Source organism: Pseudoliparis swirei, chromosome 15 (assembly GCF_029220125.1).
Source record: "Pseudoliparis swirei isolate HS2019 ecotype Mariana Trench chromosome 15, NWPU_hadal_v1, whole genome shotgun sequence".
NCBI classification, from domain to species: Eukaryota; Metazoa; Chordata; class Actinopteri; order Perciformes; family Liparidae; genus Pseudoliparis; species Pseudoliparis swirei.
Window position 1 is genome coordinate 11,225,116 of NC_079402.1, and position 18,271 is coordinate 11,243,386.

General features: G+C 44.2%; 1 protein-coding gene across 2 annotated transcripts in view; it reads right to left on the reverse strand.

The window, feature by feature from the left end:
- Positions 1–2,177: 2,177 nt before the first annotated feature.
- The window catches only part of sardh (sarcosine dehydrogenase), a 51,243-nt gene continuing 35,149 nt past the window's right edge, over positions 2,178–18,271 (reverse strand). For both annotated transcript variants that reach the window (XM_056432298.1, XM_056432297.1), the window contains exons 18-22: positions 13,640–13,733; positions 10,429–10,591; positions 10,145–10,313; positions 4,613–4,748; positions 2,178–2,558 (exon numbers count right to left, since the gene is read on the reverse strand). In XM_056432298.1, coding sequence (XP_056288273.1) covers positions 2,430–2,558; positions 4,613–4,748; positions 10,145–10,313; positions 10,429–10,591; positions 13,640–13,733 — 691 coding nt within the window. In that variant the 3' untranslated portion in view covers positions 2,178–2,429. The remainder of the gene's footprint in view (positions 2,559–4,612; positions 4,749–10,144; positions 10,314–10,428; positions 10,592–13,639; positions 13,734–18,271) is intronic.

The window sequence follows — 18,271 nt, forward strand, 5'->3', positions numbered from 1 at the left end:
AATCAGGACCTGTGCAATATTGGAAGGAAGAAACATTCTGTGAAAAATACCATTGGACATACAGGACTGTCTCAGAAAATTAGAATATTGTGATGAAGTTCTTTATTTTCTGTAATGCAATTAAAGAAACAAAAGTCATGCATTCTGGATTCATTACAAATCAACTGAAATATTGCAAGCCTTTTATTCTTTTAATATTGCTGATTATGGCTTACAGCTTAAGAAAACTCAAATATCCTATCTCTAAATATTAGAATATCATGAAAAAGTATACTAGTAGGGTATTAAACAAATCACTTGAATTGTCTAATTAACTCGAAACACCTGCAAGGGTTTCCTGAGCCTTGACAAACACTCAGCTGTTATAAATCTTTTTTTTACTTGGTCTGAGGAAATATTCAAATTTTATGAGATAGGATTTTAGAGTTTTCTTAAGCTGTAAGCCATAATCAGCAATATTAAAAGAATAAAAGGCTTGCAATATTTCAGTTGATTTGTAATGAATCCAGAATGCATGACATTTTTGTTTTTTTAAATTGCATTACAGAAAATAAAGAACTTTATCACAATATTCTAATTTTCTGAGACAGTCCTGTATTGCGGAAGAGAACCAGCAGTGATAGTGTTTTATTAGTCTGCTTCACATTTCCCAGATACATCTTATTATTAAGCATTTCAATGATTAATGGCCTTCTGGGCTGAATCAAACAATCATTCCACATTAGCAACAATGTTGTGCTGAGCGTGGAGCAACACAGCAAGTAGCCAGACAGACAAACGCTTCAACACACACCGTGTTGGCTGCTGTTCACAGTGTGTGTGATGAACTTTGGTTTTGGTTTGGCCTGAACTTTGTTGCTGTAAAAAGAACATCTTTCATCACCATCATACCTGCATTTAAGACATGGACTATCAGGTGATTAGAGGAGCATATAGTCCCTGCACTGGGAAGCAGACTGGACAAGAGATGACAAGGGTAATTGGAGCCTTGGAGAAGAGCCGCATCGGAATTGTCCAGTCAATGATGTCCTGATGCTGACGTTGGGCTCCTCAGATCCACAACAGAAGGCCGGCAGCTACCTGACAACCTTCTGGGCCCATGAGGGCGCCATGGCTAACACTTCCAGTCAGAATAGGGACCAGGATGCAGAAGCCCTACTGGATTTAGGGGCGCTGTCACTCTCCTACGACCAGGGCTGACGACTGGCCGCAGGGGCATCTCCTATCCTCCTTCTGGGAGGAATCCAACACGGCCTCACTCCAAACTCCTTTTGCACAGGACCTGAACACTGGGTTGGGTTACGGTTCCTGGTTTCGTCAGGCTGAAAGTCCGATGTTTGCTTGACACATCCATCCTGACCAAGCGTCAGTATTTGACGAGTTGGGAGCGAGACTTAGTTTACGAAACTGTTGAGTTCGATTTAACGGCAATACAACACAATTAGAGCTCCTATAAAGCCTGAATTTGTAGACTCGTCTTATCAAACAAAAACACATCTGTTATAATAACAACACAGAGAAGTGAGTGTGCGAACGGCATCAACAGCAGCTTATTGCCGCGGAGCACAGCAACATGGGGCACGGAGCAGAAATAACAGGGTCTCATCTATAACGGCTGCTTTTCCGATAACTCGTCTTTCCCTGTAATTTCTCCAGCAGTGTTTTGTCTCCGTCTGGTAGTCTGAGCCTCAGGGTGCTTTCTTTCCTCCCTCTCTCTCCCCAACTCTGAGAAACACTGTCTGCCTAAACCGAACAATGGCATCATAGCACACATTTAAAAAGTTCTATTAAAGCACTGCATCATAATACAATATACTGCACTGAGGACAAACTAAGTATGACTAGCCTATAGCCTAATAAAAAACCTGCTGAATTTAAGGTATTTATCTGCAACTGTTGTCATCCTAAAGTATTTAACTTAAACATTCTGAATTTGACTGTTTGAAAGGAGCAGCTATTGTTAATTTTTGTTTTAAAAATAAAGATTTTTCATGTGGTCAGTCCAGGAAAGGCACAGGCTTAGCTGGACTACGAACGCTTCTGCTCCAGTTTACTACTGGAGATAATAGGAATGAATTTGTCTTCATACTCGTGCTACTCACAGGCGAACAGCGTCACTCTCAAACCCAGAGGGGGTTTAAAAATGTGATGTTGAATAACAAAACATTCATACCAGATTCAGATCAGCCCCTTTTATATCTTGATTCAGATTTCAGACCATCTGTTCCATCTCTTCTCCTCCAGTTATATTACATTCAGATCATCTTTAAACAAATTATCACATTCAAGATGCATAGCAGTGACAGAGTCCAGCATGTTAAGTGTAAAAACACTGCATCTGCAAGTACAAAAATCACAGTTGCGAAACCTCTCTCAGCTTCATTCTCTGACCAGTGTGTTTTCTTCTGTTTTCTCGTGCGCCGTCCTTCTCAAGCATAGATGCCCTTGATACGTTTATTCTCAGGGTCAAACGGAGATTTGAGGTGGGCCTTGGCCTTGTACAGCACTCCCATCCTCTCCAGGGTAAAGTCGCCGCTCCTTATGAAATCGGCACTCACCTGACGGGGAAAAAGAAGAGATGGATCAGAGGATGATGAGGGGAGAAGGAGAGGGAATTTACATTGTGGGGGATGAGGAGACGATGAAGATTAAAACAGAGGGCGAAAACGAGATGACCGATTAATCCACACTCTTTGTGACAATAAGTGCTCCCAGCTGCCGGAGCACTCCAGAACGGACAATTTCCCGGCGTTCGTAGCTGGCAGAAGAGAATGGCGCAGGAGTTAGAGAACGCCGAGAGCAATCCATTCACTCGTGAGTCAATGTCAGCGCCCTCGTAACCCAGAGAGCTCATTTTCAGCGACTGACTCCCTCCTCCCTCTTTCACACACACACACACACACACACACACACACACACACACCCCCCCCCCCCCCCCTTTGGATTTCACTACTTCCACGTTAAAGGAAGTAGTTTGAAGCGTCTCAGTTTGAATGGACACATATTACACATGCTGGCTCGTTACAACATCAAACATCCAAAGGATACATAATTTACAGGCTGGATTTAGTGCTCCCTCAAAATCCTCTTAATCTCAGATTCTTAAAAGCATCCCTAGTCGCTCTAACTGCATTATATTAAAATACTAAATTACACCATGTTTCTAAAGTGACTCTACAGTATATCTAAACCCAATTCATGCAACTCAATTAAATCAGTGTGTTATTCACACTAAGCACTGGCATCTTCACCAACTTTAGGTCAATAGTTTGTTTTATTGCATTATTACGTCAGCAGCCAAGCTTCAGATGAAGCCAGCTGAACTTAAAATACATTTTCAAAGTTTAGATCCGATGTGCTAATGTTAAATGTTTATTTATCAATTGATGAATGCCAAATACCTCTTTTCTCTTCCTGTAAAACATAATCATTTTGGTGACTCGTCTTGTACGTCATATACAATTAATCGTTATCTCGCCTGCAGTTCCAGCTAACAGAGCAATATCATAGGAGGAGTTGCCGTTTTATCATCAGATGGTGACAACGTTGTTTACATTTCCAAAGAACATGTTTTAATTACTTGAATTCCCCTCCTCTTCCTCCCCCTGATCTGACAACACAGGAGAGGGAGGTGAGGGTGGAGGCCAGCACAGGAGTGCAGACACAGTGTTGCTTTCTGCACGTACATCTTTTGAGGAGAGACACTTCTCACACAGACTTGTGCTGAAGCCAGTGATGTGATTGGAGGTGATGGGCTCTGTCAGACTGAGTGACAGGAGACGAGATCCCTCAGACTTGTCTGTCTGCGTTTGTGTGAGAGCGCATGTGTTCACGTTTTAGTGAGTGCATCTCCAGATGGAAGTGCTCGACAAAGCCAAGGGTCAACCCGCTTTGTTTTGCATTGATGGTCACGACTCGGGGATGGATATGTGCACACGGACACACACGTTATCGCACACATGTGTAGGTTGAGCACACACACTCAGATATGGATCTCAAAACTCATATCAGAGGGATTTTTCTTCAACCAATATTTTGATGCTCCATCTGTTGTTCTGTGTGTGTCTGTATTATTATTATAGAGAGAGAAACACAAGAAACTGTATGCTGGCTAATAAAACATATTATTCTCTGTAAAGTCAGTGGTGGGCAATGACCGACAGCCTGAGGCTATCATAATACTTTAAAAAAAGAGACTGATGCACCTACCAACTTACATTCTTGAAAAAAAAACAAATACAGTACATTGTTTTTCTAGTTAAGTCGATGTATTAATTCTCACAACCAAGACATTTGAGAGGTATGGTGTACCAAAGCAAATATAAGAAAATATGAAACTATTATTGATTCCTGAAATTGTTAAAAAGGAGATATTTCCAAAATATTGTCATCATGCTTGTGCAATACTTCATCTTAATGCACATTTATACTCAACACATGGGGGAGGGGATGTAGACAAGTGGTATTATCTCACCATTCTGGTAAAACATGTTTTTAATTTATGAAGAATTGGGCAGAAAAGCGACAGCATGCACTCAACACAGAGCCATCAAAAGTTTAATGAGCGGAATGCAGTGTGAATGAATAAGTGTTGTGTGTGTAAGGCCTTTACCACTCCTCCATCAGGGTTGCGGATGTATCCATATCCAATCGTTTTGTCCACAAAGAAGCCGTAGTCAGAGCGCCGCAGCTGACCAACAGGAGTGCCGTTACGGAAAATGGCCTCCAGACCGAACATCGGTACTTTCCTGGTAGAAGAAGAGAGAAGGGAGCGCGTCAACAACAGCCCCGTGTCTTTCACACACACTAAATCAACTCATACAAGTTGGACTTGAACCCAGAGCATATTTAATGGAATATGTTTTTATGCACAGCAACATGTACGTCTGTTGACTTCAACTCCCAACACGCCAGACGTCCTCCCTCCTGCACACACAATGCTCTGGTAGATACAGACGCGTACACAACTTCCCACATTCACACTTATCGTGACTGTCAGGAATAAACAGAATGTGCCCACTCCGATAACATCGCTTTCACTTGAAGAATAGGGAATGGGACCCCGGAAGATAAGTTCTGTCGTAGAGCTTCGAGCCATAGCGCTCAGTCTAGGTTTGTATTTGTACTTGGGATGCTCCAGGTATGGTCACATTTGGGTTCATGGGTTTTGTTTTGTTTTGTTTATGGTTTGTCTACTGTTTTTTTCCCTCGCTTGTTTTTTTGTTTTTTTGTTTTGTTGTTTTTGTTTTGTTGTACTGTTTTTTCCCCCTTCCCCGGTCTTCTTCTTCCCCCCCACCACTTCTCTTCTCTCCTCAGCCCTCAGGAAGCACAACGGCTTCAGACCTCCTTCATTAGACTTTCCATATGACTAACAGTATGACGACTGCTGGCAGAAGTGTGCGTCTGATCTCCTGGAACACCAGAGGAATGAATAAAGCTATTAAAATTGGTAAGGTCTTGACTCAACTGCAACACCTTAAAGGGGACATTATATTTTTACAAGAAACACATCTTAAAACATCTGATACCCTTCGCAACAAGCGGGCGTGGATGGGCCACTACTTCCACTCAAATTTCTCTGGTAAAGCCAGGGGTGCGGCCATCGTTATTCACAAGAGTGTGATGTTCGTACCAACAAATACTATTCTTGACAATCATGGCCGCTACGTCATAGTTTCAGGTGTTTTGCAGGGCATGCCTGTCATTTTGGTTTCCGTTTATGCGCCCAACTTTGATGATGACCAATTCTTCATGAACCTTTTTGCTAAAATCCCGAACGCAGATAATCACCGCATAATCATGGGTGGAGATTTTAACTTGATTCAAGATGTGAATCTCGACAGGTCATCCCTTAAGCCTGGCACTCTCTCAAAATCTGCCAACGCAGTCTCAAATTATGCATCACAATTAGGAATCTCAGACCCTTGGAGATTTAAAAACCCTCAAAGTAAAGCTTTCTCTTTTTTCTCACACGTCCACCACACATTTTCGCGAATAGATTTTTTTCTGCTGGACGATAGCTTGCTACACCTTGCCAGCGCTTGTCAATACCACCCAATAGTTACTTCAGACCACGCTCCTGTATCAATTGACATCCACTTCCCTCTTAGTGTCACTCCCACCAAGGTTTGGAGGTTCAGTTCCCACCTGCTGTCAGATGACAAGTTTAGGAGCTTTGTTGATTCGCAGATTCGTTTATATATTGAAATTAATGACACTGCTGACGTAAGTTGTGGAACAGTGTGGGAGGCCCTCAAAGCCTATGTTCGTGGGCAGGTTATATCGTATGTTTCCAAACTAAGAAAGGATGAAAGGGTCCGGCTGTCGGTAATTTTGGAAGAACTTCTCCGATTAGATGAAACGTATTCCTCCTCCCCCTCACCGACCTTATATACAAAACGCATATTATTACATTTGGAACATGACCTTTTAATGACGAGTGTAGTCGAGAGACAACTGAGGCAAACTAAGCAGCGCTTTTTGAACAAGGGACAAGGCGGGAGGCTTCTGGCTCAACAGGCTCGGGCAGTTAACGCCCAGATTAATCCTCAAAGTAAAGTCGCCCGAAGGCAATTTAGTATCAGATCCGATTGAAATAAACAAGTCTTTCTTCGAATTTTATAATAATTTGTACACTTCTGAATGCCCCACAATTGGCACAATAAACCCAAATCCTCTTGACTCCTTAACTTTCCCCCAAATTGATGTAGTTAACGCAGGCGGAATGGGGGACCCCATCTCCACTTTAGAGATACAGGAAGCCATCAAATCTATGCAAAATGGAAATCCCCTGGTCTGGATGGCTTTACAGTCGAGTTTTATAAGGCATATTCGTCTCTTTTGGCCCCAATTCTTACAAGGATGTATAACGACTCCCTTAAAGAAGGCAAATTGCCTCAAACCCTGTCCATGGCTTCCATCTCTACTATTGAAGAAGGATAAAGATCCTACTCTTTGCGGCAGCTATAGACCAATCTCCCTCCTAAATGTCGATTGTAAAATACTGGCTAAGATTTTGTCCCTCCGCCTCCAGCTCGTGATACCTTCTATAGTTCCGCTAGACCAAACAGGCTTTATGATAGGGAGACACTCTTTCTTTAATACTAGGAGGCTACTTAATGTTATTTTCTCGCCTTCGTCCGATGTCCCCGAAGTCATAGTTTCACTCGATGCGGAAAAAGCTTTTGATAGGGTGGAGTGGAGCTACCTGTTCCTCATTTTAGAAAAATTCGGCTTTGACTCAAAATTTATTTCCTGGATTAAGCTTTTATACGCCTCCCCTTCTGCATCAGTAAACACAAATGGCATTCAATCGTCTTCCTTCCATCTCCAACGTGGAACACGTCAGGGCTGCCCGCTTTCTCCCCTGTTGTTTAATTTATCCATCGAGCCTCTAGCTATATGGCTTAGAGGCCACAATGGGTTTGAGGGCATCACTCGCTATGGTACAGTTCACAAACTTTCCCTTTACGCGGATGACCTTCTCCTATACGTCTCCAATCCTGCCTCCTCTCTCCCTCCTATATTGTCAATCCTTGAGCAGTTTGGTCATTTATCAGGCTACAAATTAAATCTCCATAAGAGTGAACTATTTTTTGTGAACCAACTGGCGAAGACACTCCCCCCAACCACTTTCCCTTTTAATATTGCTTCAGACGGCTTCAGATACTTGGGGTGTCCATCACTAGCTCCTTTAAAGATCTTTTTCCCAAAAACTTTCAAACACTCTTAGCTAAATGCAAAGCGGACCTATCTAGGTGGTCTTCACTTCCCATATCCCTTGCTGGCCGTGTCAATCTTATTAAAATGGTAATTCTGCCGAAATTCTTATATCTCTTCCAACATATCCCAATTTGCATCAATAAATCCTTTTTCACCAGTCTTGACAGCCAACTAAATGCGTTCATTTGGGATGGCAAACCCGCCCGTCTTAAAAGATCTATTCTTCAGCTCCCCAAGTCGGAGGGTGGTTTGGCACTCGAACTTTCGCCACTACTACTGGGCCTCTAACATTATCCGACTCCTTTACTGGACTGTCCAAAAGATTCCTAACCCCAGCCCACCATGGGTTCACATGGAGATCTCCTCTTCTTCTAGCTCCTTACACTCTGTGATATGCTCCCAACTTCCCATAATGGCGCACAAAATTTCAGCCAACCCAATTGTTACCAGTACCATTAAGATTTGGCTTCAATTCAGAAGACAACACGGCTTACACAGAGCCTCAATCCAAGCTCCGATATTAAATAATCACTTATTTTTTCCATCCTGCTCGGACCCCACCTTCCAAATGTGGGCTGCCAGCGGCTTGTCACAATCAACAATCTTTACAAAGATGGGGTTTTTTCTGACTTTTCATCCCTGTCAGCCAAGTATCACCTGCCAAACAGTCATCTTTTCCGCTTCTTCCAAATTAGGCATTTTGCTCAAAAGCAGTTCCCCCATTTCCCCAACCGCCCCCCTGAATCAGGAATTGACCAGTTTCTCATCCTTGATTGCGACCAAAAAAGGCTGGTATCTACTATCTATGGAAACTTGCCTCCTTGGACCTAGCCTCTACTACATCTGTAAAAGAGTCTTGGGAGGGTGAGCTGGGTGTAGACATATCTGACATTAAGTGGAGGGACATTCTTCATTTGGTGCAAACCTCATCTATCTGTGCTAGGCACGGTCTAATGCAGTGCAAGGTGCTACACAGGGCTCACTTTACCAATGCTAAACTAGCCAGAATATTCCCTCTTAGAGGCGATGCCTGTAACAGATGCAAGCAGTCTCCTGCCAATCACACACATATGTTTTGGTCATGCCCCAGCCTGAAGGCCTTCTGGTCTAGTATTTTCAATACCCTTGAACAGGCCCTTAACACACCCATACCCCTTAACCCTCTAACTGCCTTATTCGGCGTCCCCCCAACACAGAACATGCCCACCACGACCCAGCGGGTCATCGCCTTCACAACCCTGCTGGCCAGGCGCCATTCTCCTTAAATGGAAGCATGTCTCTCCACCCACACATGACAGGTGGATACAGGACCTATTACAGTGTATTAATCTCGAAAAGATAAGATTTTCACTACAAGGATCCCTGACACTCTTCCACAAGACCTGGACTCCCTTACTACTGCTAATTAATGATCTTACGATTAACCCTGATGCTGATGAGGTGTGAATGAGATCTGGTGGGAGGGAGAGACTTTTCAATTCCCTTTTCCTTGTCTCCTTAATACACTGATCATTACTCTATTTGCTTTCTCTGTTTACTCTTATTGACTATTAATATGAAGAAGTACCCGTATTTTTATTTCATGTAATTTTGACCCCTTTTTATTTAATTCCCTTTCTTTTTCGCTTGTTTGATATGTCTTTTTTGTTTGTTATGTTTTTGTTTTTTGTTTTTTTGTTTTGTTTTTGTGACCATAGGGGTGAGGGTGGGGGGAGGGTGGGATGGATGGGGTAACTATGCAATTCTCCTACAGACCATCTACGTTGTATACCTACTGTATCGTTATTGTGATGTCTGTCAAAAATCCAATAAAAAAGATTTGATAAAAAAAAAGAAAGCAATGTTCTCTTGATGGCAGATTGCTGTAGACTTTACTCAACTCACTCCAAGATGTTATCCCCCCATTTGAAAATTAAACATTAATAATAACCACACAACGAGTTAATGTTTCTGCATCTCATAATCTAAACCAAGTGAAATATTTAAAATGTGGTTTGAAAAAGATCTAATAAAAAAAGACAGTTCTTTTTTTTAAAGTTCAGACTTGCATTTAAAAAGAATGTATTAACTTTAAATCTAGCGTGTAAAATGTCTAAAAAGAAACAGACAGCCAGGAAGTTAAATAATGTTCCATTAAACTGCTTCTTGATCAGCATATCTGTGGCTGCACGTCATAATCAGCATTACATTTTCTCACCACACATTTGGTAAAAGCATAAACATTAAGGATTCTGTTCTCCAAGTAAGACCACTGTCTACATTATTTTGTATTATAGTTCCTTCTTATTAATTTGTGTAAGATGTCGAAGTGGCTCCTCTACAGGAAGCTTCATTACATTTTTGTAATTACATTTCACATCACAATTTTCTGCTCTTTCATTCATGTAATTCTGACTATCAGATAATCTCAGGCTTTACTGACTCTTCAATGGTGAAGCAGACGATGCGCCTCCTCAGCCCCTCCTCCTTCTGTTTCTCCAGCCGCTCACGGCCCTGGAAGGGGATCGAGCTCTTCAGTTTGCAGGTGAAGCCCAGCCCCGACTCCAAGGGAGTGTCATCTGGGCGAAGGTCGGCGTGCCAATGTCTGTACCCTGATCACAGGGCGAGAGAAAGAGAAAATACTTCAGCTTAGCAGGAAAAGACAGCTCTACATGAGCTGCACCTCACGGGCTGTTAGCTTCAGTATGGCCTCTTTTTATAACTTACCTTTCTCTATGCTGAGTGAGTCGATGGCCCTGTAACCCGAGTTGATGATGCCGTGCTTTGCACCGGCAGCCATGACAGCATGGTAGACTGGGAGGCAAGAGTCTTTGGGAATGTGCAGCTCCCAGCCGAGCTCTCCGACAAATGACAGACGCATAGCTCGCACCTGGACGAGAGAGAGCGGAGGGTGAGAGTGATGGAGAGAGGCATGTAGAGGCCCAAGCTGCCGTGTCTCTGCTTGTGCTCTGTCACACACACACACACACACACACACACACACACCATCGTTAAGGACCGGATATGCGGTGCTCGTTATGCATTCTAATGCTGCTGCCGCTGAAGAGCAAAAAAACAAAACGGCAGAATTGGAAAAGGAAAGACGCAGTGATAAGATCAGACACACAAAGAGGGAAGCAGGGGAACTGTAATCTCCTTTGAGACATCAATGTCCCCAAGTCTTTAAATCCTGAAAGAGATTGATGGGGGTTAAGAGGTGAAAATGACAGAGGACAAAAAGGAGGGAGTGAGGTGAAAGAGAAACAGAATAGAGAGAGTGCAGGGAGGTAGATAGAGACTGAGAGGAAAGAAGAGGTGAAATGTAATGGATGATGAATAAGAGAATGCAGGCATACTGAAGGTAGGAAAGGAGACGATGGATCAGAAGGTATTTACCAACGTGGGTGTTATTCTCATAATTACATCCATTATGAATATTGGGCATGAAAACCTTGGACTCGAAAACTTCTATTGTAGAGATTTTAGAAAGTCCAGTAAAACAGAGTTTAATGGGGCACAGTTTCCAAGAAACTCAATTTAATAGACATCTTCGAAAAAAAAGTGTTTTTCAAACTGCAAGTAAACCCAAAACGTCTGAGGAACGATTACCAGTAATAGGAATGTGTCTATTGTATAGTGGGCATCGATGAGAAGCGCACAGAGAGTATCCTGACATTTTGTTTTTCCAATTCTGAAACTTGCAGAAGCAAACTAGCTCTCTGTGTTTGCTGCTACAGCTCTAGGGTGGACACAAGTTCAATCAAAGGCCGACGACTGCCTCAATGTATAGAAACTCTAATGCGTGCACATTAATATGGCTGACAGCCAAAATTATGCTCTGCAGTTTACAACAACAGCTACAGGGACACCATTACGTTTTTAGATTTCATTAATCAGACAAAAAGATAACAGTTTTATGATTTCTGTCAACAATCTTTCTATCTGTTAGGCCATTGTGGTCGCAATAAAAACATAATGAGAACTAGAACGGGCACTCGGTAGAGCGCATACCTTCGCATATCACAAGATTGGGCATTGAATTATGAACATTTTGGCATTAGTTGCATGCCAATTGGACAAAAATGTATCGTGCTATGGTAATTTTTTTGGACCTTTCCATGACCTTGACCTTTGACCCGATTGATCCCAAAATCTAATCAAATGGTCCCCGGATAATAAACAATCATCCCACCAAATTCCATGTGATTCAAGAAGATTTGACCTGTTCATGACCTTTGACCTTGACCTTTGACCCGATCGATCCCAAAATCTAATCAACTGGTCCCCGGATAATAAACAATCATCCCACCAAATTTCATGCGATTCGGTTCAATACTTTTTGAGTTCTGCAAAAGATTTTGACCTGTTCATGACCTTTGACCTTGACCTTTGACCCGATCGATCCCAAAATCTAATCAACTGGTCCCCGGATAATAAACAATCATCCCACCAAATTTCATGCGATTCGGTTCAATACTTTTTGAGTTTTGCGAATAACACGCATACAAATAAATAAATAAATAAATACACGGCGATCAAAACATAACCTTCCGGCATTTTCAATGGGAAGGTAATAACACCCATGTTAAAAAATACCAGAATGCTCTGGATGCAAAATAGTATACACAATGAAGAAGAAAACCAAAAAGGAAAGGAAGCGAGTGAGAAGATGTGAAAGGAAGTCAAAAAAATAATTTAAAAAAGAGGAGGGAAAACTCTCTCCAATAGTTCCCCAGTGGGTGCTGTGAAAGCCAGGCCATCTGGCCAGCCAGGGATCACCCTGGGCCCATATGTACAGCACGAAACTCCGTGGAGGGCAGTCGGCCCACACTCATTCAGCGCACACACACACACACACACACACACACACACACACACACACACACACACACACACACACACACACACACACACACACACACACACACACACACACACACACACACACCAGCTACACAGGCGGCAGTCTTAAACACACAGAAACACAGGCGGGCCTCATGCACGCCGCCACTCACACGGTCACCAGGCAAGCACCAAACACGGCCCCGCAGAGCACAAGTACAGAAATGCATATAAACATGAATTCACATGACCGAACACGCATGTCAGCGCACTCCTTTCAACTGGCGAGTTGGGAAGAGAGAGAGAGAGAGAGAGAGAGAGAGAGAGAGAGTCTAATGAGCTATGAGGGGAGCAGAGGGCAGAGAGAGAGAGCTCTGTTCTCACAGCAGTGCAGCCATTAAAATGTCACCCAGACGAGGCCAGCAACCAGCTGGAACGCAGCACAAACAAAGTACACACACACACACACACAAAACCCACTCACATGCAAACACCTCTGCAGAACTGTGAGAAGATGCTCACTGCAATCACCGGAGTGTTGCATAATTCATGCATAATTCATGCACCAGCGACGAAGACAGAGCGAGTGTGAGTGGACATATGTGTCGCTGCATGAGCCGGTACAACATGCTCCTTTTGATCCGAGGCCAGGAACAGTGTGGAGGTCAAACTGAGGCGCCATCGCCTTACAGCATTGTTGTTTGAAAACTATATGAAACGTATTGCTCAAGTATATATAAATGATTTCCCCTAAACAACAGTGGAAAACCTTTTGAGTTTAGACCTCAGGGGAGGAAGCAGAAAGACGTAGAAGGTTGAAAGGAGTTGAGAAAAATAAAAGGTGAGGACATTTGTGATATCTAAGGAAGTCACAAGGACGTCTGAAACATGCCATCTGTCCTCTCACACACACACACACACACACACACATTGACTGAATCAAAACAGTTTCACTCCAGTATTATTAAATTAAGAGTATTTGTTTTATTCATCTAGCACAGACAGGCTTATTTGGAAGCTCATCCAATTATTGTAGAAAAAGTTGAGGCACTGTGTTTGTGTGCATGCGTGTGTGTGTGTGTGTGTGTCTTTTCACCTGATGCCCTGCTGCGTTGACAACTTTGTGGGTAGAGAAGGCGAACGCGTCGTTGCTCAGGTCTGTGTCCAACACCTCCTGCAGCACCTCTCGGCTGCACATGAGGAGAAAACACAGAAGCAGTGGTGCTCCATTGATCAATATACTTTGAGTTTACACCTGTGCACACAGTGAGTTGAACAATACTTATTCTGTGTGCCTTTTAATATTCAAATGATCTTTTTTTATTTTATTTTGATATCTTAAATATTTTAGGAAAACTACAAGAGTACTCGTTATATTTGTACCAACTCTCCTCCCACAAACCAAGCGCGCACTAAAAATCAATATTACATAAAAATGAGTCAACCGAAAAAATGTACTAAGTTTAGCTTCCCTTGCTTGTGTGTGTGTGAGTGGGCAGGCAGAGGCCTTTTCTGGGAGATCTGTTTCCAACAGTGTGATAGGAAGCAAGATATTTGGGGAAGAGGTTCAGGTTACATTTGTGTGAGCTGTACATGTGTGTGCATCAGAGTGAGTGTCCCTTTTTTTATTTGTTCTAAAAAGCAATCAATGTGGTCATCGTTGGATATAGAAAGATATGTATGAGGATGTAGTCATACATGAAGAGAACATATATTTATTATATTATTTCCTGCATCTGCTGGAATGATGCACAGGCTAATGTTTTCTTCAGGCTGTCCTCAAGTTTCTGGACTGAAGCATTGCGTTGTTCACTGAACTCCCAAGACCAAGAGCAAGGCCAATGAGCTATATATAATCACTGAATTGCTCTGTGTATGTGTGTGTGTGTGTGTGTATGTGTGTGTGTGTGTGTTGTGGAAGAAAGACTTGCAACCACCAATTTGTGTCTCTGTCTTGCCACTTAACTGTGCCTCTCAGCTGTGGCTCAGAGGATGCAGACATACACAGCGCTCTCTTACAGGATATCACATAATTTCATATATTATAAATAAGGTTTATAATTACAAAGCAAACCATCAAGCAAACAGTTTCACCCTTTGGAGAGCGCTGCCAAAGCTAGAGACTCCCTCCTCTCTGGAGAATCTTTGGGAGACGAATGATTTTTGCTTCATAAGGAAACAAACCCCAAACATTGGAGACAATTTTCTACAATCCCTCATATGTGGCAAAAACAATCAAAAAGGAAGTGAGAATCATTACGCCACTGTGCAGAGGGAGGCAATCGAGATGCTAATCTTGACACGCACACAAGGAAACATCCACTCATGTAAATACAAACACTCACAAGCTGAATGCGCTTTGGATGCTCAGGAAAACTCAATGAGCTCCATAATCAACTTCCTTTTATGCACATGTGTATTAATATTGAAACACATACACAATATAAATATGTCTATATATATATATATATATATACAGCAGTAAAATATGTGTGTATTAATAATGAAACACATACAAACACAATATATATATACACATATATATATAAATATGTATATATATATAAATATATACATACATATATATAAATATATACATACATGTATAAATATATATAAATATATATATAGCAGTAAAAAACAAAACATATATATATATATATATATATACATACATACATATACACATCTACTGCTGCTAGTGACGCACTGATTTCTGGTTTGACGTAAGATAGATAGATAGATAGATAGATATATACTTTATTAATCCCCAAGGGGAAATTTGTCGAGTCAGTAGCAGCAACACACAAGAATAAAAAACCAAAACACAAAATATAAGAAGGGTTAGGGTGATCTGGCAAGAGGTGAACTGTTGTAGAGCCTCATAGCCGTCGGCAGGAATGTTCTCCTGTATCTCTCCTTGTGGCAGCGGAGCGTGAGGAGACGTCTGGAGAAAGTACTCCTCTGTCCCTGTAGGAGGTGGTGGAGAGGGTGGTTCGGGTTGTCCAATATGGACACCAGTTTCTTCAACGTCCTCCTCTCCACCACCTGTTCCAGGTGCTCCAGCTGGCAGCCGATGATGGAGCCAGCCTTCCTAACCAGTTTGTTAAGGCGGCTGGTGTCACGGCTCGATGCTGCTCCCCAGCAGACAATGGCAAAGTGCAGTACACTGGCCACAACCGACTGGTAGAATAACTCCAGCATCTTGCTGCACACGTTGAAGGATCGAAGCTTCCTCAGGAAAAAGAGTCGACTCATCCCTTCTTGTACACAGCGTTGATGTTGGCCTTCCAGTTCAGTCGGCTGTCGATGGAGCAGGTACTTGTACTCCTCCACCATGTCCACGTCCACTCCCAGGACACTCAGAGGTGTAGGAGCTGTCGCCTTCCTCCTGAAGTCCACCACCATCTCTCTGGTCTTGGCCACGTTCAGCCGCAGGTGGTTCTCATCGGCCCACTTTACAAAGTCACTCACCACTGCCCTGTACTCCTCCTCCCGTCCATCCCTAATACACCCGACCACTGCAGAATCATCAGAGTACTTCTGCAGATGGCATGACTCGGTGTTGTACTGGAAGTCACTGGTGTACAGGGTGAAGGAAGGGAGACAGAACAGTTCCCTGTGGGCTCCAACATCACTGACCACCGTTCCAGACAGCACACGGCCCATTCTGACAAACTGTGGTCTGCCTGTGAGGTAGTCAGTGATCCAGGAGATGGTGGGGCGTCCACACGGCCACACGCAGCTTCTCACTCAGCAGCAGTGGCTGGATGGTGTTAAATGCACTGGAGAAGTCAAAGAAAGTGACTCTCACAGAGACACCGGTTCCATCCAGGTGCGACTGAGCTCGTTGCAGCAGGTAGATGATGGCGTCGTCCACTCCCACATGAGGCTGGTAAGCAGATTGCAGAGGGTCCAACGATGATTTCACCTGCGGCCGGACGTGGGCCAAGACCAGCCACTCCAGCACCTTCATCACATGGGAGGTGAGGCGACGGTCGGTAGTCGTTGAGGCCAGATGGTGCTGACTTCTTTGGGACAGGGACCAGGCATGACGTCTTCCACAGCACCGGGACTTCCCCCAGCCTCAGGCTGAGGTTGAAGAGGCGCTGCAGGACACCAGACAGCTGGGTGGCGCAGGTCTTTAGGACCCTGGGGCTGATGCCATCAGGACCTTCAGCTCTGCGCTGGTGTAGTTTCTCCAGCTGTCTTCTCACCTGGTCGGTCGTCACAGAGAGAGGGAGGTGGAGGAGCCCATTGTTATTGAGGGCTCGGTGGATGTGCAGCTCAGCAGGGGGACAGAGGGAGGAGGTGTTTGGGGGGTGTGATGTGGGGAGGGGAGGGGGGAGGGCTGTGAACTGAACCTATTGAAAAAACAGTTCAGCTCGTTGGCCCTCTCCAGGGAGCCCCTGGCTGTCTCCCTCCACCTTGAAGCCAGATATCTGCTTCATGCCAGACCAGACCTGACTTGTGTTGTTCAGCTGGAGTTTGGCCTCCAGGTTCCTCCTGTAGGAGTCCTTGCCGTCCCTGAGGTTCACCTTGAGGTTGCGCTGGGCTTCCCGCAGCTCATCCCTGTCTCCAGACCTGAAAGCAGCTTTCTACATGTTGTCAGGCGCCTTCAGGTCCCTGGTGATCCAGGGCTTGTTGTTGGGGAAGCAGCGCACAGTCCGTGATGGGATGGTGGTGTGTTCACAGAACTTGATGTATTCCGTGATGCAGTCGGTCATACTGTTGATGTCCTCCCGTGCGGTCCACACAGCACATCCCAGTCCGTTGACTCGAAGCAGTCCTGTAGGCGTCGTTAGCCTCCAGAGACCACCTCCTCACAGTCCTGGTGGTCACCGGCAGCCTCTTCACCAGAGGAACATACCTGGGTGTCAGCGGACCAGGTCATGATCAGACCTGCCGAGGGAAGGGCAGTGGCGCTGTATGCATCCTTAGTATTAGCATACAGCAAGTCCAGAGTTTTATTGTTCCTTGTTGGGCAGTCTATGTATTGATGGAAGGTTGGCAGAGCTTTTTCCAATGTGGTGTGGTTAAAGTCACCAGTGATAGCCATGAATGCTCCAGGCTGATGATTCAGCAGAGCAGACACAGTGGAGTGGATGGTGTCCACAGCTTCCTCAGCGTCAGCTGATGGCGGCACGTACGACAACCAAAATGGCGGACGTGAACTCTCTCGGCAAATAGTACAGGCGCATCCCCACGGCCAACAGTTCAATGTTCAGAAGCGCTCCTTCACGCACACATGGTCCGGATGGCACCACCGTTCATTCACATAAACAGCGATCCGCCCCCTCTTCTTACCGCTCTGTGTGGCGTCTCTGTCAGCCGAACAGTCCTGAAGCGGGCAAAGGCGCTGTGATCCGGATAGTCCGTGTGCAGCTACGTCTCAGTGAATCACAAGAGACTGCTCTCATGGAAGATCCTCTCCTACATTACCAGCGCGAGCTCATCCGTCTTATTCGCCAAAGACCTCCGTTCCCGTTATGATCGACGGTACCGAGGGTTTGTATCTCCTGGGTTTAGGCCTCCGCTTGAGACGCGATCTGCAACCGCGAGCCCTCCTCCGTAGCTCCAGCGGATCACAGGTCTTTCTCCAGGCAGAAGCCGGCCTGCACAGCGATCAGCTGAGCACGCGGTCCCGTCATTGTTTCTGTTGCTCTCCGATACTCACGACAAAGTGAACAAAAGCCACAGTAGAATTAGTAGAAAAGAGACAATTCAC